We start from the raw sequence: 21,310 nt of genomic DNA on the forward strand, positions 1-21,310 counted from the left end.
AAAAAAGAAAAAAAAAAAAAAAAAGTAGAAATAAATTCAGCAAAAAAATTCCAAACATGACCAGCCCTTCACAAAACCACTGACAGTCACTCCAGGCTTCCACATCCACGAAACACAAATGCAGGTAACAGAGAAGGGAAGGAGAAAACTGGAGGTGAAGATAACTGCTATAAAAAAGCCCCTGTTCATTATACAATATGAACATCATGGTGAAGTCATTGTAAGGAACTAACTCATCTTAATAGGACAGTTGTTCAGTGAATAATTACTTCATTATCTCATGATAAAATAAAAGGTCTAACTTTAAAATGCATAGAATCCTTCCAATGACTTCTATCACAGCCAGGCAGTCTACAGCTTTTACAGAAAAAGTAGAGCTGCTCAGAAGCATTTCTAATGTATGCAGACATTTTAAACCACAATATGGTTTCCATTTTGCTCTTCCCACTGTTGCTTTGTATTTTTTAAAAGAACTGTAAAAACTATCAAATATGCAATTTTGCAAAATAACCCTTTATTTCATATGGCTCCATTATTTCCAAAAAATACAGAACCCCAGATGTATAATTATTTTGTGTGATTGTATCAGATCACCACAAAATCTCCAGCTGACTGTCAAGAGAATGCATCCAACCCTGGGCTCGTGATTTGGAAATCCCAGTTTTAGGTACCTTTGGTCCCAAAATTTATGTCAAGGCAAAGCGGAGCAGTTGAATCCTGTCACACACAGTGATCGGTATCTGTTATTATCTTGTACAAACAGGTGAGAAAAGTTAACAGCACTTTATGGCAGTGTCACACAAAGAAAATCATCTGCATCATCTGCAAACCAAGTGAACGAGGAACAGTACCACAGTGATCGCTTTATTTTTACTGCAAGAAGATGCACCTTATTTGTGATGCTGGGGGAGAAGGGAGAAGGAAGCTTTTAATTTTCCAGGAAAGCAAGGTAAACTGAAATTTCACTTTTCAACATCTGGTGACAGCAACTTTAAAAAAAGAGGAGAAAGAAAAGAATGAGAAAAAGAGACACCACAGTTGCAAGACAACAGAACCACACATGGAACCCAAGTGAGACTGAAGTGATGGCACGCTCACCCCAGGACACTGAAGAAACTGCTTGGCGTGGATGGGCAGGTGCTCTTCACATCGTGGGATTCACAGAGCAGCAAAGCTAAACCGTGAGGACTGACAAAACTTCAACTGTAACAACTTCTTTGTGAACAATTAAACATAGAAACCTAGAGATGTTTTGTGGGCAACCCTGGCAGAGAACCATCTTTGTTCTTATTATTCACAATGCACTCAAATTGCTCTGTTCTCCCTTCTGTGTGCAACAGCTTTCAGAACTTTTTGGTGAGTTTTTCTTTTTGATAATTTTACACATTTTTCCACTGTTTTTCCCCAAATATAAATTCAATGTGATACTAATTTGTGATCAACTGTATGGTTCATTAACATCACTTTCTATCAAAACACATTTTGAAGTCTCCAGAGGAGGCAACCCATGGATGGTGCAGCAAAATGCCCACTACATCCAGAACTGCCAGAAGGTAGAACCGAACTGCAGCCAACAGGAATTCATGTTTTACAGACTCACCTGCTAAGCTCCAGACAGTCTGGACCAGCATGGTATTTTTAACACTGAATTTCCTACATGTTGTATCCATTTTACATTTTTCCCTTTGCTATTTCATGAAACAGCATCCAGGATCATGCTGGGAGGGTCCTTTGGAGTTGCTTTCCCATGGTTTCTATTCTGGTGTCACCCACAGCAACTCGGCCGTACGGAGCCACGGTGTCAGGCGCCCCTCGCATGTCCCAGTGCAGGCAGGAGAGAAGCCTGGGACCTGACACTATTTCCTCACCCTACTGAAACCACAACCAGTGCTTGGAAACAAACATCTTGCAAGAGAAAGAACTACAGAAGAACAAAGTGAAAATGAACAGGACCAGATCAATCAAACGCTTGTCTGCAACATTATTGCGCAGTGCTAATTTCTTGAGGCAGCACGTGAACGCTTGCTATTGACTGCAACCCACTGGGAAAAGAAAATAAAAATACCGCATTTAACAAAACAAGATGCTCTTACATGGAGTTCACAGGGTCTATAAGGAACAATCTCCTGATGTGAGTAACTGCTGTGCAATCTGCTTATATAAATTTCCCTTTTTTCATAAGTCCAGTTTGTCCTAGCTCAAAATAAAATGAGCTGTACTCTGGGCATCTCTATGGTTCTGATCAAACTACATGGGGGAGGACAGCACTGAGTAGCTTGCCACTTGCCTTTTGCAGCTATAAGAGTCATTCCCACATTCAGCAGAAACAACCACTTAGAACAGTGCTAGGCTGCCCCAACACCTCCCTGTCAAACGGCAGATTAAATACATTCATTCCATCAGCTGAACTTTAGCAAGAGCAACATGAAATAAAAAATAACTCCACGGGGTCCCTCTCTATCATGGCATACCTGCCTCTTTTTAATGGTTACACCAGAATTCAGGTGCAGAGATGGTATTTATAAACAGTATCTTGCCTCAGACATGAAGCTATTGGCTACCACTGTACTTTGCCTCCAGCCCCCTGTGGAGTCAGGGAGGGAACACACACTTCAGGGGACCTTACCATGGTGTATCATTTTGCATCCATCCCCACTGAGCAACCACTGCTGCATGGGGCGGTGCAGGGATGGCATATTTGACAAGGTATTTTTCCACAAAGTCAGAGAAACTGGCACTGCTTTGTGTTTTGGTACGCTCTTTGTTCCCCCCCCCAAAAGGGAACACTGGCAAGGTTTTGTATTCTGCACACCACCTCCTGTGATTCATGTAGCAGCAGAGGGAGACAGAAGGGGAATCAATATTGCTAGCTCAGAGCCAAAACTACTGAGGGCTTACTTTGTTCTCAACAAAATTACTCTGTAAAAGGCAGTATGCCAACATCTGAAGTTCTGGCTACCCTGCCTGTATTTAGAGAGATTAGTTTTATTTTAGGAACAGTTCTCACAAATCTGTGCATAATCACATAAACACAATGCCAGCCAGACCTGCCAGAAGTACAGCTGTACATCAACATCCTTTCAAAAGAATCCTGCCCTACACATCTGAAAGTGTCTTCTGTTCTCATCTGCCCTTCAGTTCAACCCACCCTTCTTCCAGTAAGATTTTAGTGGTGAGCTAATTAATACTGTCCTCCATGTAGTTATTCAGAATATTTACCATACTTATTTTTTCAGTAGTATCTTCCTACAGACTTATGATAGCAATTAGACCTATTTTTTCTTTTTATGAAACTAGTTTCTTCTATTACTCCTTATCAAAACGTTAAGATGGTTGGCATTGAATTAAACTCTCCCACAAGTATATTTAGCACTCTTGCAACTAGCGGGGAGAAAAAGGCCTCTATAAACCACTCCAAGGTCACCTTGGTTGGACTGCAGTATACAAAATACAAAGGTGGCTAAAAATCATCAGCAGCACCAGCAGACCTTCAGAAACAGCTAGAATTGCTCTGCCTTTCAAGGCATAACAAACAAAGCTTCCCTCTGTTCTCTAAGTTTTATGTCTTTCCTTCACTGACTTTTCATCTTTGAAAGTGCATTTTCAAAACTGATGATGAGGGTTGAGCTGCATTCTGAACTAAAAGGGAATTTAACTGAGTGACTTCGTATTTTCCAAGTTTTCCTATAACACGAGACACTGGTAGCACATGGAACTCGGAGAGCTGATGGCCAGACCACAGCAGGGATGGTCTGATTCATCCCATGTGGACAGCTTTGAATCACACTGTGATGCTGCAATGCTTGTCTGAGGACCAGTTCCTCACAGGACAGACCTGACACTGGATCTTATTTGGGTGTTGGGTTTAGATCAATGTGTCTGGTACAACAACTGCTGACTGTGTAGCCACAGAGACACCTCCACCAGCTCTGTCGAGGATCTCTGACTCCAGCACAATGAGCTGCAATAAAGTACACGTTGTGCAAATGAGGAATCTCTACCACACCAATGCTGTACACACTACTGAAGACACAAGTTGCTGAATTTTCTGAGCTCTAACTACAATGCCAAGAAATACTTGTGGTGACAAAGCTTTCTTGTCACAGACATTCTTCTACGGTGGTTGTACGATTGCACCTTTTGTCCAAATGCTGAATTTGCTTAAGTGTGGGTGAGAGTATACATTTTTAAAAATACAGACAATTCTTAAAATAATACATCATCAGGTCACTATGTTACTGATCTTCACTTTTAGTGGAGTTTAAAATTCCCCCAATGAGAGGTAAAAGTCCATCCAGTATTTTCCTTTACTCTTGAATATTCACATTTGCACATACAACATGATACTCTTTTGCAAGAGCCTGGATTCCCATTGTGTCCTCAGGTCCCATTCCACTTTTAAAATAGGCAATGGTACAAATACTGAAAGAGGCAGTACCACATCCCTCCTGACAAAAATGCAAATGATTGTATGGCAACCAGCCACAGGTTACTGAGGGTCATCTCCCGAGAAATTGCTTTTGTCTGACCCTTGGGTGGTGGAAAAGCTCCTGCAAGAGAAAAGAAAACACATTTAATGCTTTGCACAGGAATGACAGCCTTAATGCACAATTCTTTAGCACCACTGCTTGTCCCAGCAATGGTGCTCACACACAACTGGGTACTCCTCTATGCTCTAATGCTGTCAAATTTATGAAAGATTCTCCAGAAGCCTTCAAGAAAATAAAAAAAACCTCAAACCAAAACACAATCCCTTATCTTAATTAATAAGAACATTTTTAATTTCCTTATAAACTTTAAGCATAACCCTGAAAGCATTCCTTAGAAGCTGCTATCACTGTACTCAACCTTTGCAGAGAGATCCAACTGTCAACTAAGTTTTGTGTTGTTTTGGAAGTTTTATTAGTATCTCCATGATCAAATTGAATGGATTCCATATTAAACTCTACAGTTGCTTGGTGGTGATACTGTATACAGTGAAGAAGCAACACACATACATTCTTGAGGTTCCTCTTGAAAATGTAAATACACACACACACACTTTCTTTAAAGAACAGTTTCCACATATTGTTTGAACACTCAGTCATACTAAGGAAACATTATAATTTGCCATGGAGTTTTCCAGAAATTCTTTACTGACACCCTTGCTTAGATGGGAAAGATTAGAAGAGATTCATCTGACCACAAAATCTCATTTTTCCATGCTTTGACTTTTTCTGACTTGCAACACTAAATTAAATGTGCCTGAATACATCACAGCTTTATGATTATAGGCAAACTATTTGCATATATTTACATCAGCATATTAAATCATCTGTTACACTGTACTGAGAAGCACAATGAGTTGATGACACAAAGCACTTCTGTTTTTTAATCCTGAGCAGGTGATATAAAACTTTGAATATACCAGAAGATGATGTACTTGCTGCAGCATTATGGAGTCTCAACTTCTCTCAGAAGAACATGAAATTAATGATTCAAAGAGTAAAGATGCAGCAATGTCGATTTTTAATCTTAGGAACCACACAATTTGGGCAATTAGATACCATCAGCAGCTTATCTCTGTGCAATCACTGGAAGAACTGCAATCAAGCATTTGAGACAAAGCCTTTCTTCCTGCATGAATGCTCTTAATTAAAAAAAAAAAAAAAGCTTAAAACACCCTTGATGAGCTCTATCCACCTCTCCCTGATAGGTATTTCACACTTGGGCAGATTTGCCACATCATTATTCCCCAGTAACTCACAGCTAAGCTTCTATCTGTCCACTCTACATTGGATTTGCTCTTCCTTGGCCCATCTGTTTTTCTGTACCAACACTGACCTCTGGTTTAAATACCTTTCCTTTTTCCCTGGTAGGTACAGAGAGCTGTCTCCTCCCCCTCTCCCAAGCCATCTTTGACGCTTCCCTCTACAGGCTGAGACAAGCAAAGTACTTTTGGCTCTCCTTCACAGAAACAACTCCAATTTCCTCTTAATCTTAACTCAGATTATCTGTCCCTCTTCCCAGTTCAATTTATATTCTTTGACAGGGATGATGGACCTGCATGGAGCATTTCCAGATGAGATTTCAGATCTGGTTCAACAAAGAATGCTTCCATAGCATTAGGGATGCCATTCCTTACTTTTTTCTCACCTCACACCACTTGACTTCTGAGCACAGAGAATGAGGAGCACAATGACTTCAGTATGCCATCACTCATTTCCAGCTGCTCCTAGTTTGTGGTTGGGGTTTTTTCCTTAATTGGTCCCTGAGTGTTTTTGTCCTGCTAAATGAAATCTCACTTGTGTTACTGTGGGCTTCAAGGTTATTGTGCAGAGTTCAGACAAATCAAGAACTTGCCAATACAAGTTTTCCACTAACTGCCTAAAATAGGAGTCTGTCACCTACCAGATATTAAACTTGAAATGGTTTTAATTTTATAAATGAAGTGCATAAAATGTACCTGTAAAAAATTAGTTTCATGTCAAATTTTAGGCATACTTTTCTTTTGGTCTGATTTCCAGAGGTGTAATATCACAGGTTTTCCCCAGATGATTTGAGTTCTTGACACTTAAGAATACAGCAAAATGGAGAAAGATGCTCTGGGCTTTGTTTCTTTCTCTTCCCAAATATAAATAAGCCAAGAAAATGTATTCTTACCACCGACACTGTCAATGCAAACATTTAAAGCTTCATGCAGCATTAAATGTTACTCCAGCTTTATGAAATAAGCTTTATTAAGAGAGAGAAACTCCTAAGCAGTGTGTATTGTAAAATAATATAATGATGATAATGATAACAGTAGGAATGATTAATAATAATAGAAACAGCCCTGAATCTTAAAACCACACCCACTTGTGATGATGACCAGATGAGTAAAAGCTGGCTCTTGAGCAGCCTCAGGGATTCCCCTCACCCCTAAGCCAACCTCAGGGCCTTTCCAAGGGGTTTCCAAAAACTGCAGCAGCACATTTTCAGCAGGCCAACTAAAGCAACGCCAGCAAGTTCTCAGAAAGTATAAATGGCAGTAACTTTAAATTATGCTAATTTATGCCTAATAAGGTCCTATGTCAAAGCATTTACATTTAAAATATGTCTTTATTAATTCATACTGATTGCACTGGCAAATTATTACCAATTATCCTATTTTGGAAGTGCATTTTAATGAATAAATCTGATTATATTAATTATACACTCAGAAATTCTGGACTAGTCAGATTTTCTGGGTAGAACTTATTTCAATAGCATAAAATAATGGCACAAAATCAGGAATTCTTTACAATCTATTTGCTACACTTGTATTTTTAAATATCTTCACAAAGTTCTTTGTCTAATAATGTCCAATATATGCATTTGGATGTGATTTATACAGCAGAATCTGAACTTCGCCATCAATGATGGCTGAGTGACAGCAACATTTCATAAAATGAAATTCAACTCTGGGTTGTTAAAGAATTCTATTAATCTCTTTAAGCACTTGGATTGATAAATTAAGCACTCAAAACTAAATTAAAGCAGCCTTTGCAATAAATCATCTCTCAGAAGAAGCACCTTCATTTAACACAATCACCCAGAACACTAAACTCAGCTGATTTGAGACACTGAACACTTCCCATCAACAGCTGTGATGCACAGGGCTGTGCATCACGGCTCCAGAGACTGTGTGCCATGTAATCCTCACAGGTCCTTCCAACCATACTTTCAATCATGGATCTTTGCCAAGAAATCCCATAGCAGTATGCTGCAGAGCTGAACTGTGTGTTATTCTTTTCACAGCTTCCAAACACTGCCCTAATTCTAATGTTGCCCAGGTAATTTACCTTTCCTAGATAATTCTTTAGTCACACTTTTTGCCACATAAAAAGCAGTAAAACCAGCAATAATTGTATCTCCTATACCCATGTGAAGAATGCTTACATATTCTTACACCATTCTGAGATCCTTGTAAGGAAAGGATCCTTAGCAAAGCACAGCTCTCTTTGCTGGGTATCACCCTACCTGTTTCATAGAAATGTGTCAAGAGGTCCTCCTTTTCAATGAACCGTTGATAGAGCCAGTTTGTGAGAGCTTCAGGCTCTGCAGGTACATCCTTCACTGGAAAAATCCTATTAGAGAAACACAAATTGAGCCTAGTAAATGCATTCTGCATGTGGAGAACAAAACTCTTCTGTCCCAGCCCACCATGAAACAGAGCGAACAAGACTTTTGTATAAATCTAACTACATGATTTTCACTCTCTCCAGGTCACAGATCACAGAGGCATTAAGCATACAAGACTGGGAAACTCTAGGCTGCCATCCAGAACCACACAGAAAACACTGGCATCATCTCCATCAAATGCTGCACTACAGCTTTTGGTAAAAGTTACTAAGGCACTGTTTTTTGCGTTGGTTTTTTTTGTGGTTTTTTGTGGTTTTGTGGTTTTTTGTTTTGTTTTGTTTTGTTAAATAAAAAATAAATACCACCACACTGTATTACTATCCCTAAAAAGACAAACCAAGCAGGAATGAAAGAAAGAAAAAAATGAGAAAGTTCATTCACAGCTTTGAAGAAACAATTCAGCAAGCAGAAGACACATAATGACATCACTAAGCACCAAAAGGTCTTCCACATCCCAGAAAACAAGCCCTCTGTGCTTTTCAAAGGATGCTGGCAGCTTTGTCTGAAATTTCTAAGGCATGTTTTACACCAAAAACTGACCTGTACTCAAATACTGCTAGCCCTATTTTAAGGACACCAGTGGAAGAATTGCTAGTATTTTGGTACTTCTATGCTGAATATTACGTCTGCTTAGAAAAACAGACACTTCAGGCAGAATTCACTGTAGTACACACACCCTGAAACTCCCAAATAACCCACCATACCTTGTTGGATTACTTTCAAAATAGAATTTCCAATCTTAATGTAACTGTGAAACCTCCTCAGCAGACCCTCAGTGCCTTTTGATATATACAAGAACTCACACATCTACTGTGTTGCAGGCAGGCCAATGCAGAAGAGATTTGTGTATCAGGCTAACCTGAAAAATTCACATGCTCACATGCAAGGCCTTTACTGTAGGTTTCTCTTTCCAGGTGGGCTCCCACTTAGCCTCTCATTTACACCATGCTTCTATTTTCATTAGTGGATTTTCATTTCATTTTCAATACAGTCTTAACTGATCATACTGCAAAGAATTGGAAGTAACACTACAATCATCTGGGCAGTCTCTAGACTGGGAAAGTCAGAATAAGAAAATAAGGCACTTCTGAAGAATGCTTTTGTTCCTGTTACAGTTTTCAACATCTTTGCCAGCTTTGTTCATTTGTCCTTCTTCCTTTCAGTCTGATGCATGAAAAAAAAGCTGTAAGTGGTGGAGTCAAGCAGCAAAGCATTGCTCTAAGGAGTGAATTACACATCACAGTGCTTTGGCATAGAGACAACTTCAATACAAGGAGATGAACAACTTTATTTACATGCTATGGTATCAACATGAACTCAGTATCTCTGTGGCATTTGGAGTAATTCTACCTACATCTGCCTGGCACTGTGGAGGTCTCCATGCTCCAGTAAAGGCAGTCTTGGTAACCAGAAATTAGCAACTGCTATCTCAGATAAAACAGAGTTTGAAGGAAAGTCTTTGGCCAAAGACAAATGTTATGAAATGGTGCTTCAGTAAGCAGCTCAGGTTTCCAGCCTGAATATTAAGAACAAAGACAAACAATAAAGAACTCTTTTATCTTGCAGCCCAGATGCTGTACAGCAGGTTAAAATTAAACCACGTAGCAGCAAGTAAAAAACACACCCACAGAGCAAGGACCATTTTGTTGAGGGTGGAACACTAAGAAAGACTTACTCTGTGTCCCCAAATGCAACTGAGCTGCCAAGCACTATTTTTACTCTCTTCTGCCTATCTGCTGTGAAGAGATAAAAGGCTCAGCAACTGAATATTGTGTTTCACAGAGTATTTTTGAAGGACAGATGCTTGCTTACGCAGGTTTTCAGAGGGTTCACAACTAAGAGAACGTGTGTTGCCGCAGGACAGAAGTGTAGGGTTACCTGGCTTCACATGGTCTCCATTGTAGACTGTAAGATAATCTTCACCTCTGCCTTCACTTCTCCCTGACCTAATGGGTAACAGCTCTGTTCTGTCAAGAACATTCTCCCTAGTCTGAAAACATCACAGGATCTTGCAAGATACCCATTAGAAACAATTTCTGAGCTGGCACTTTGATGGAGCAGTGAAGTAGCACAGGTGATACTGGCACTATGAGAGACTAATGGAACCACTGCACACCACTTCTCTGCTTGAATCCATCCAGTCTCTTGTGTGGATCAATACTGCCAGAATGCTTCAATCTCTGGATATAAACTCTGCTGCTTAGAAGTCTGAGAAGCAGTCACTGCTACATCCAGTTTGAACAAATATTAACAGACTGAAGAACAACTGGTTTTCAAGAAATGCTGCACTGCTGCCACAACTTAGCAATAGCAAGTGCTAGTGTATTTAGAAGCATTTTCAAATGTATTTTTAGATTATGCAGAGTTATTTTTACCAGCAGAACATTCTTACTAATGACTGATTTAAATTAGAGATTAAATATTAAAAAAAAAAAAAAAAATCCTCAAACTCTGGAAAGAAGCCCTATCTGTACTCAATAAGGCAAAGCTAAACCTCCCTATATTTAAACTAAACATACTGCTAATGCCATGGTTCTCTGCCCATCAGATGGCTCAGCTGGCATCTGTGTTTTAAAAGAACACTCTCTTGAAGGAGACTGGGTTCAGAAAGGTGAGTGAGCAAGTCTGCTATTACAAAACTCCCCATACAGGCAATCCAAAACAGCAGCAGAGAGCCATTGCTCCAATGGGAGCAGGGTCATCTCCAACCACTGGATGCTGGCATCTGCCAGGTCCAGCATTAATAGATGCAGAAAACATTTCTTTATTTTCAGTGAGATATGTAAACAGGTGTCCATGTGGTCAGGCATCACCTTTGCTCTACCCCACCTTTGGGTATGCAGGATCAGGAACGCCTTTAGAGGCAAACAGTTTGCTCATCTCCTCAAGAAAATAAAATATCACACAGAACTGCCAAGGCAAGGAGTAGGGTTAACATGTAACACCTGAAGCTCCTGGAGTCTCTGGGGCACCTGGATCTTTCTATCTTTTCGGAAAAACTGACCTCACATTGCATTAAAGTAATAGCATCTTTGTTCCCGGTGTGGCAAACAAGGAATTTAATAGGACTGGTAAGAACTTGGCCAGAAAATTCAAGCAGAATGGAAATACCTTTTTTCCTGCTCATCACAGGAACAGCTGATTTTCTGTCCCCGGGAAAAGTGGGGAAGGGGCTAAAAGCAATGGCAGCACAGGCTGCACTCTGGGAAGTGAAAAGCAGTGATGGAAATAAGGACACAGTTCAGTGGGAATCTGGGAAGAATCCTTTTCCAGTAATGAAGCATTACCCTCCAGCTGGAGGTGCCTCCTGGCAGCTGCACAGTGACAACAGCTGCAGGACACTCAGGTACCTGACTAAGGGACGGCGACTTCTTAAACCACTACAGAGATTTGTCTATGTCCCAAATCAGATTATATTAGAATAAATGACAGTCCAGGAAAGAAGAAAGGATTTTAAAAAACAGGAGATGTAATTGCCAAACACAGGCTGGCATATGTGAGAATAAGCCACTGATACTGTTTCTCAGAAGACACCAAAGGATTTTCAGAAATACAACATATTTAGAAACATTTATCTCATTTAAGTGGGTCTCACTGGAAAAACAAACTCTGATTCTCTGTTTAAATTCTGAAGTTCATGGCTACCACTTTAAGTACTGAATGTCTTTTATCCCCTGCCTTACCCTGAATTGAAGTTCTGTATTACTCGCTACTCCATATAAGTCATGATATTATTTACTGCTTCAATGGCTCTAAATAAATCCAGGACAGTGGAGGCTGTTGGTAGATGTCAGGCATGACCAAAAATAAGTTACTTGCGTAAAAATGTGCATTAAAATACACTGCCAAACGGGATGCCCTTCTGCAACATTCATTCAGCAGCCACAATGCATTTCATCTTATTTATAGCTCGCAGCCTGGCTTATTTCAATAAATCTGTATCAATGCAGACACAAAAATAGAACTTCCTCAGCAGCTGAAAGCTCGTTTCAGCAGCAGCACAGCACGAAGCTGGTAGGGAGAAGGAAGGTGACAGAGCTGGGAGCAGCCTGTGTGGCACTTCATGCACGGCCAGCCCTGCGTCAGCACTGACTGGGGCTGGCTCTGACGTCAGGGCTGCTGCACTACGGGCACTGTCACACAGCCCAGCACTCAAGGGCATCACCCTGCAAGGAAACCAAGGCAAAACACCCAGCCTCACACCATTCCTGACTGAGGGATGCTGAGCACAGCCAACTTCACAGACAGGGTGTTTTGTATTTGCAAGTCTCAGGTTTTGCCAGCAGAACTGCAGCACCCGAGAAATTACTGCTGGAGAAACACCAAGCCAATCAGACTAAACAAGTGCCTGGTCTAAAAGAAAAGAAACAAACCCCAAACTCGACTCATGGCACCAAACTACCCAGCTTACTTCTGCTGAGTGGAATTGTAGCCAGACTGGATTTACAGTCAACACACCACACAATGACCCAAGCATAAACCTAAACCTTTGAGAAAAGCAAACAAACCTTTCCAACAGACTCATCACAAGGCAGGTCTTAGAGTGATGCCTCTTGTCTGACATGCCTTGACATGGATTGACATCTCCCACAAAAATCCCAGTGCCATTTGGCCTGGAAGTTCATTAGATACTTCCTTGAGTCTTATATTTCAGAGAACAAACTGAGTTTTGCAGCGCTTTCCAGTAAGTGAGACAGGTCAGTCAGGGCCACAAAAGTATTCAACAGATGGGTAAAATTCTTACACCTTGTGTTTTTAGATTCAAACTTGGTAACTGTTCTTTTTTCTAGGGAAGTTTCTTTTGACATTCCGAGGAAAATCAGGCCACAGCTTAGCCTAATTATGAACTTCTGAAAATTGTGTCATTTGTACTGAAAATTTAAGTTTGAAAAGCAAGGTTCGACTCATTATCAAAATTGAGCTTTCAAAAAAAATAAGATTACTGGATTAAACCAAGCTTTCTCTGCCATTTCCACCAGCTACAAAAGCACCTAAAATTGATAACGTAAGGCTTCTTGCTGTGTTCTCTTCTGTTGCTCTCTGAGCAGGATGAAAAAGAAATAATCCTGCAGCAAAGACCCAGACTATGAGAAAAGAAAACCATCAGATTTGGAAGTCTGTAAGGCAGAAAGAGACAGGTGGTGATCAAGGGGCACAGCAGAAGGGACTGACTGAGCCACCAGAACAAAAGCAGCTCTGCAGTCTCTTCTGCTCCAGTTTGAGTGGCACAGAAAATGTTCCTTTTCCCCCCACTGCTGTCATACATCAATACCTCTCTCTGGACTACTCTAAAAGGGAATAAGCATGTTTAAATCCTGGTTCTTCTTTCATATAGCACAGATGGCATCTGGACGAAACTATTCTTTGCTTTTTCCAAAGGGGTGCTTCTCCCCCCACCCCCCATAATTCAGTTAAAAGAAATGACATAAGATACTATTGTGCTCTCTTCCCAATTATTTAAAAATTACCCTTAAAATTTATATCTTGGGAGGTAACATTTGGAAATTCTAAATTACAAAAAAATGAGCAAGATTTTATTGCACTAAAGTGAAGTATAATACCAATGCAGACAGACTTGATGTACATTTGAAGAAAATTACAGAGGGCATTCATGTGCCAACTTGCACCCATCTCACAGTGCAGGTGCCATGTGCCTCAAGAACTACCAGGACTGGCAGTCAGACTGAACTCCAGCCAAACCCAACTCACTCTGGTCTCATTTCAGAGCCATCACACCCCATGCTCAGCCAGGCCAAGGTGCTGCATGACTTTCCATCTGGGACACACTTCAACTGCTTTTACTGGGTCAGCCACGACAAATAGAGTTTATTAAAAACATACACGAAGTAGTCAAAGAGAGAAGCTTGCCCCTGTCTAAACCAGTGACTTAGACCCTCTGGAAGAAAATAACAAACTTACACCCAAAAGTAAATAATTTCAAATATTTTTCTTAGAATTTCAGCACTACAAGAACTTAAACATTCAAGCTCAGTGCAAAAAAGGTTGCATCATATTTATGCTTATGATCAAAACTAGCTCTGAATATACACTGAGAAGCAGGAAATGAATTCAACTTACGTTAACTTTCTCTTGTTTTTAAATAAAGCATTTTTGGAAATACTTTTCAGAAGAATTCTAAATACACTCAACTTGCAATCATCCCAGAGATCAGAGAGAGTACTAAAGTGACCTGAATAAAGCACAATAGATATAATGCTATCTTATATAAATCAGGGTGCAAGCATGTTCACCTTCAGGGAAACTTGGAAGGCAGCTTTCTATAAAAAGTAAGGACAGATTTAAACAGGGCTGTGGAAAGGAGCTCCAGTGAGCAGCCTGTACTCTGCATCACACAACACTGACACAGCAGTGATGATGGAGAAGGTCATTCCCATTTAAACTGCCACCCAGGGGATCCACACAAGGATACCTGAAAGCTTTCTGTAAAAGTCTAAAAGCTCTCCAAATCATCAAGAGGGAGTATGACAAAATAATGTGATTTGGGGATAAAATGTAACAACTTATTTAATATAGGGAAAGTGTTAAAATACTCCTGGAGATTTCAGACTTGCAGTTCACTGTAAACTAAAAGCAGAATGCAACTTCTCTCTCCATCAGTTTAGGTCTTGAGACAAAGAACTGCTGAGGAGAAAAACTTTAATAGTCTCCTATCCCAGCTGTCTATGAGAGTTCCAACTTTTTCCAGCTGCTTGTTCCAGTTGCTTTGCTCAACTACTTAAAGTATTCTTAGAGTTAAAAAGCTGGCATTTCTGTGTCAGAAAGTTAAATATAATATTTTATTAGGAAATCTGTTTATTTAACAACAGGGATTTTTAATTAGTTGTCATCACCAAAAAACAAAATTAAAAAAAATTTCAAGTTGGGTTTACCTGCACCTTAACATTAAAGTGAAAAAGATGACCTAGCCTTCAGATATATTCCCCACTACTCTATTCAACCACAGGACATTAGTCCAAAACTTAAATGTAGTCCAAAACTTAAGATACAGAATAGTCACTGAAATTTTAAAAAAAAGATGTACTGTGTTTAAATGAGTTGCTCACCTACGTGGGGCACAAAAAACCCCATTGCTACTGATTTCCCTTACCCTGCAATGACATAACTGATTTGTGAATACTTGAGTTCAGTGTAAGGAGCAGGTTTATTTCCTACCTGTAATGTACATGTGTCACTGTTGGTTGTCGGTAGCCAAGAATCCAGGTTTGGATGTCTATAGGTTCAGCTTTGGGATATGCAATGGTTGTATCTATCACCCACTGGAGGCCTTTGGATTTGCTCTCTAGGAACAAAAAGAAAATTCCATGTCACTTATTTGAGAGTTATTCAAATTTTACATTACTTCATGAGGTATGAGGCACAAATAAGACCATCAAAAATCAAATCCAGATTTTATTACAGAGCACAGAAATATTCTTACAAACTTCAGCTAGACCTAGATTTTATTTCATAGTTATTTTTGTTGTTCTTAGGTACCATGGTACACAGAATAGAACAAGTTCCCTCACCAAGTTTGAATACAGTCACAGGACATCTTTGCCCCAAGGCCAGGTGCTTCCCCCCATTCACCAAAAGGAAAAATCCCAAAATAAACATTCAAGCTCCTTGGTCTGCACTTCAAGAACATTTGTACCTGAGCCTTTCTAAAAGATCACTGATGGAGCAACAGCCATGCAGATCCCTCAAAGGCTCTTAAAAATGTGAGTTGCAGGATGAAGAGGAAAGATTCCACTTTCAGGGTGTACTCAGAATAAGAAAGCAAGAAACAGAAGCTGGTCAGTTTTCACAGTGGGGAAGATACTGCACCCACAAGATTCCAGGAGAGGCTGACACTTGCTCATATGCTGCTCAGCTCACTTAGAAACTGAAAAAAGGATCAAAGGAGGTAAAATATTTGCTATTAAGATGAGTCAAGAGAATCAGATCTGTGGGTCCCTTCCAACTCAGAATATTCCATGACTCTGTATAAAATCTGAATAAAGGTTACAACCAGCAACAGTCCAGGTCATAAATCAACCTAGCCATGAACCCTCTCTGGCATGTCGTCAATTCACAGGTTTGCAGCAGATCTGTAGAGCAAACCAAGAAGGAAGGGCACCTTGCCAAGATGGCACTTTGAGTTTAGCCTGTCCATTTTCTATCTGTTCTGGAGCTGTCTTGTGTTTGAGGTCACATTATGCCCAGGCCAGCAGAGCAGTGCCCACTTACTTCTTGAGACACCAGAACAACAATATGCTCATACCACATCAGGCAGTATCTTAAAGGATTTAAAAAGCTGACTAGCAGAAACAGCAACCTGTGGGCAAGAGCATGTAAGAAGTGTTAGTTTTTAGTACAATACTCTTCAAGCCTGAAGCCAAAAGAGCTACAAAAGAAATGTAACAGAGGCTCACTGGAACACCGTCAGCACTAAGAACATGTACAGGGATTGACTGTTCACCATCCTTCCCAATACAAGAACAGGCACTCAAAATTCAGCCAAGAGGAAAAGTTTTCATAGCAAACAGAAAAATGATTCTTTGTGCAGGGGGGGTGGGAAACACTATAGGGAATCTCCTGCTAAAGGATGTCAAAGATGCCAAGAGGATCAAGAGGAAACTGAGTAAGCACATGGAGGGTTAACTAACCAGGCAAAAATCCCCACTGGCATGGGAAACCCACCACACAGGAAACTGTCAGAAGCTTGAAGAATATGTGGGAGAAGTATGATGCTTATTTGCTGTGTTCACACTCTTCCTCTGGAGTCATGGACAAGATGTTGGGCTAGACAGATGTGTGGCCTTGCCCAGAGTGGCCACTCTAGTTTTACAAAGTATCTACCACAAACCTGAAGAAGTCTGCAGCACTCAGTCTGAGCAGCACCCTGAAAGCCACAGTTACTGACTCCAGCTAGAATGTACTGGCTTGCAAGTTTCTACCTGCATTTAATTCCACTGAATTTGCATTTTATTTAATTAAGTGTGAAAATTACAGTAATGCTACCACATGTATCTATCAATTATTTTAACAAGCAGACAGTGTTTTCTTGGTTCTGCTCATCAGTGGAGCTGTACTGCTTCATTACAAATGCACCTCTCCAAAAGGGCTGGGCAGCATTTCCTAAAATTCAAATTATGAGTCCTTAGCAGCATACAACATGCTACTCCAAAACCTGACCCAGAGCAAGCAGCATAGGTCAAGTTGAAACATTCAATGTTACCTTCTGGAAATACAGTATTTTAAACGCCTGACAGACATGTGAAATGATAACTGGAGGCTGCAGGCTTGCCAGCATCATGACAGAGTGCTTGTCAAGTCTCTCTTAAGAAAAGCACTAACTACAGAGTGCTTCATTTTAAAAGTAGCAATGAATCAGAGAAGAGCCAATATGAAATTAATATTAAATCAACAGAAGTATTAATTTAGAAAAAGATTTTGAAACAAAGTCATTCAAGTTATTATTTTCCCAGATGCAAAGCAAGAATGGAAAAAGACAAGTAAATTGCCAAAGTTAAATTGCCTAAGTGAGTAAGCAACAAAGATCATTAATTGCAATTAAAAAGTGCCAGATGAATATGGGCACATTTTCTTATTATTTACAGTAAAGTGTTTCAAAATAATTTATTCAATATTTAGCTGTATTTAAAGCTGTTCTTTCAGTGGATAATGGTTTGCACTTCATTAAGGGAAGACTCCTGCAGTTCTCTGCTGTGCTGATTTCCTACCTTCTGCTTTTGGGGAGAGAGCTGCTGCAGCACTGGATTCCTCAGTCCAGCTCCAAACTCATCTCTAACCCTTTATAGGGCAGGGTGACCAGCCCACCAGAAACCCCAGGCCAGGAAAAAAACATTCTGACAGTAACATCAGCCTCTACAGACCTCCTTTAGAGCAAGAAGGTGTTATTGCAGCTACCTCCACGTGCTCACAAGTCACAGTATTTGTGCATACTCTGGTTTAAAATAAGCCTTGCATAATCACCCAAGATATTTGACTACATCACCAAGGATTTAGGAAAATTAATTTTGAAATACATAATGGTAATTTTTTTTTTTTTTGGGGGGGGGGGGGGTGTAGTTTATACTATGTTGCAACCTGCTCATAAGCAAATTTATTTTAAAGCCCAGGAGTTCTGACAGATTCTGAAAATGGAAAAGAAACTGACAACTGCACAAAACACAAAGGAGTGGCACCTAAATATCTCCAAGGATGTTGCTTTCAGGTGTCAGCAGACCTTTAACCAAGAATAAACCCTATTATTTTTAAAATGGAGCACATTAACAGGAGCTCAAACCAAAGACTGCTGCTTTAGCTATACCATGGTGTGAATGTCAGTTCTGGCATTTGCACCTGAGAAATCGGGGAGCTGCACATACCTGTGCTCAAGAACTCCTCTCACCCAGCTTGGCTTGGCCAACTCAGCCACACCTTTCTGACAGCCAAACTCTTCCAACTTTCTACCTACCATTAAAAGACACTCTTATCTTTTATTTCTAGTACTTGCTGGAAGACTGAGCAGCCTGACTGTCAGAGACTTGAGCAGAAGAAGCTGCTGCAGAGGCTGTACTTAAGCTGATCTCTCCAACCACTGGTTTTTTTCCTGTGGTTTCAGTCTGCTTGCCACTTCCAGCACAGATAGAAGATATGGATTTCTCAAACTGCTTAAAAATGTTAAGAGTCTGATTCTTTTTAAATAGCACATAAACATTCTGAATGTGCCCACAGGCACCTGGCCTACACAAGAGCACTCAAACCACTCAGCAGTGATGTACCTTAGTGTGAATGGTACATACTTTCCTTATGAGTGCTAAGACAAAACTTAACAATCACATGGAACAACAGCTTTCTGACCTAGACAAACAAAAAAAAAAAAAAAAAAAAAATTCAACAGCTTCCTAACTTGCTCGTTGTTTGGAGTTTTGGAGTTTTTTTTCTCCCAAATCATCAGAAGAGGCAAATCTTCACAACTATTTTCTTTACTGTGAACTCAGTGATATTAAGTTGCTCCCTATTTATTCAAGAAACAAGTCATCATCAGAGTCTTCAAGGTTCTCGAGCTGTCATTCTCTGAAGTCCTTTCACAGCAAATACTTGAGTGTCTACAATCACAAATTTGTGGAGGTTCAGAGCTTCTCTTCATTCCCCCTCTCCGTCCTCCCTGGGGTTGCCTATTTCCTGGGGTCAACTCATGCTAAACACCAGTCCAGATGACGTACAGAACCCCACCAGCAGACTGTCAGTGCCTGCTGCTGAGAAAAAGAACAAGTCAAACCACTGAGAAAAAAACAAATAGATTTCAGCAGGAAATCTTGTCTCCAGCTGAGCTCTGGATGGTGTCCCACTGCCAGACTGGATTCAGAGTGGGAAAGAATGCACCAGCCAGGTGTGCACCTGAGGGCTACAGCTTGCACTTGAAAAAAAAAGTATTTGCTAGTGTTCACCAGTATTCAGGTGTGGCTTCCTGAACACTTGCACTGCTCTGAATGCAGCCAAAGAGGCTCTTGGCTCTCCCTGCACAGCAATCTGCTCTTGTCCCTTGTTCTCTACTTGTCCTTGTGTGATCAAATGGATCACTGACCCTAGAATTAAGTTTTTTCTCCAAAGATTAACTCTCAGACTGAACATCTTACTCATCACTCCAAGATCTTGATGCAACAAACCACCAGGAACAAAACAAGAAGCCTTTTTTCCCGGGGGGAAGAAAAAACAACCATCAAAAGCTTTCTCACATGTTATTCAAGTCACATTCCTCATGTAACAGTGAATCAAAAGGTTTGATTTTTTTTAAAAAATCAATTATGATGTTCAATGTACAACCCAGCAGAACGGAAAATTTAATTTCCCTGAGAAACAGTATCAGAACTGAAGGTACTCTGCTGCATTTGAAAACAGTAAGGTAAGATTTCAGTATGGCTCTAACTAAGCTCATAGCAGTCTCTTACCAGACAAAAAATTACTGCATGATAAAAGAAAACAACTTAAAAAACACATTAGAGCAAGTTTGATCAAAAATAAGCTCTGGAATGTGCATCTTTGAAGAACAGTAACTCCAAATACCTTTGAATTGTCAGTTTTTGGCATTTTGAACATTTTGATAGTTCTAGAACTCACAAAATCAATTCTTATCAACTGAAGAAACAGTGCATTTGCAACCATGTAGAAGACTAAGCGTTGTGCTAAAAAAATTCAAAAAACTGTAAAATACTCCTGTGAACACACACCTGGGTCACTACAGGGCTAGGGTGATGATGGCTATTCATCAAGTATTTTTATCCTGCCCCTATTTCTATTCTGCACTAAAGCCTTCTTCTGGAATGCAGGTGCTGGCAGCAGTGCTGGCCCATCTGTCCCATCTGGAGGCTTTCATCAGACACCAGAAGTACCTTAAACTCTCTTTTCAGGGACAGGCAACACTTAGCTACATTCTCTCCACTATTTAGCTTCAACAGTGATCATGCTATCGAATGACTGTACTACCTTCCCTGTGTTTTTCCACCCTTCTATTAATTTAGGAACACAGTGACATAATTTTGTTAAACAGGAGTTACAAAAGGCAGCAAAGGCAAAAAGTATTTCAGTAGCTTAATTTAATATTTACCAGCAGTAAGATCAATGAAGGCTGGTACTTGAGTTTTTAAATATGAAAGAAAACTGTTAGGAGAAAAAAAATTAAGACAATAGAGGCTACTTATCCTGGAAATGCCACTGATAAAGAACTGATCATTTTAATACAAGAATTATCAAAAAGTATTAATTGTCTAGCTCACGAACATTTGTTCTTCCTGTCACTCTAGAGAGGAAGAATCAGCTACTAAACTGTGGGAAGTTCATTACTACTATAAAAATAAAACTGAAAAGGGGATTGGATATTAAGAATACCAGTATCATAACTAAGACTAATGAATTTTTGGGGTGGTTACTGAACCTTGCACTTCTCAACATAAACTTACCTCTACCAAAAGGATGCCATAAATCAGATTAGAGACCTTATAGCAGGACAGATGATGCAGCACTGAGCTACAATTAGCCCAATTCTTGAACTAGGACTTGAAGGCCACAGCTTCAGTGACATGTGACAGAAATGCCAGCTGGGCTGAGGAGCTGGAGCATGACACAATCAAACAACTGTATCTGCTAGGTTTGTGTCAAACTGTGATAACAGTATACTAAGGAT

General features: G+C 40.1%; 1 protein-coding gene across 3 annotated transcripts in view; it reads right to left on the bottom strand.

Annotated features, from left to right (window-relative positions):
* Positions 1-492: 492 nt before the first annotated feature.
* LPGAT1 (lysophosphatidylglycerol acyltransferase 1) overlaps positions 493-21,310 on the bottom strand; it is a 58,515-nt gene continuing 37,697 nt past the window's right edge. For all 3 annotated transcript variants that reach the window (XM_056486463.1, XM_056486462.1, XM_056486464.1), the window contains exons 7-9: positions 15,316-15,442; positions 7,981-8,087; positions 493-4,550 (exon numbers count right to left, since the gene is read on the bottom strand). In XM_056486463.1, coding sequence (XP_056342438.1) covers positions 4,399-4,550; positions 7,981-8,087; positions 15,316-15,442 — 386 coding nt within the window. In that variant the 3' untranslated portion in view covers positions 493-4,398. The remainder of the gene's footprint in view (positions 4,551-7,980; positions 8,088-15,315; positions 15,443-21,310) is intronic.

Source organism: Oenanthe melanoleuca, chromosome 3 (genome assembly GCF_029582105.1).
Source record: "Oenanthe melanoleuca isolate GR-GAL-2019-014 chromosome 3, OMel1.0, whole genome shotgun sequence".
Lineage (NCBI taxonomy): Eukaryota > Metazoa > Chordata > Aves > Passeriformes > Muscicapidae > Oenanthe > Oenanthe melanoleuca.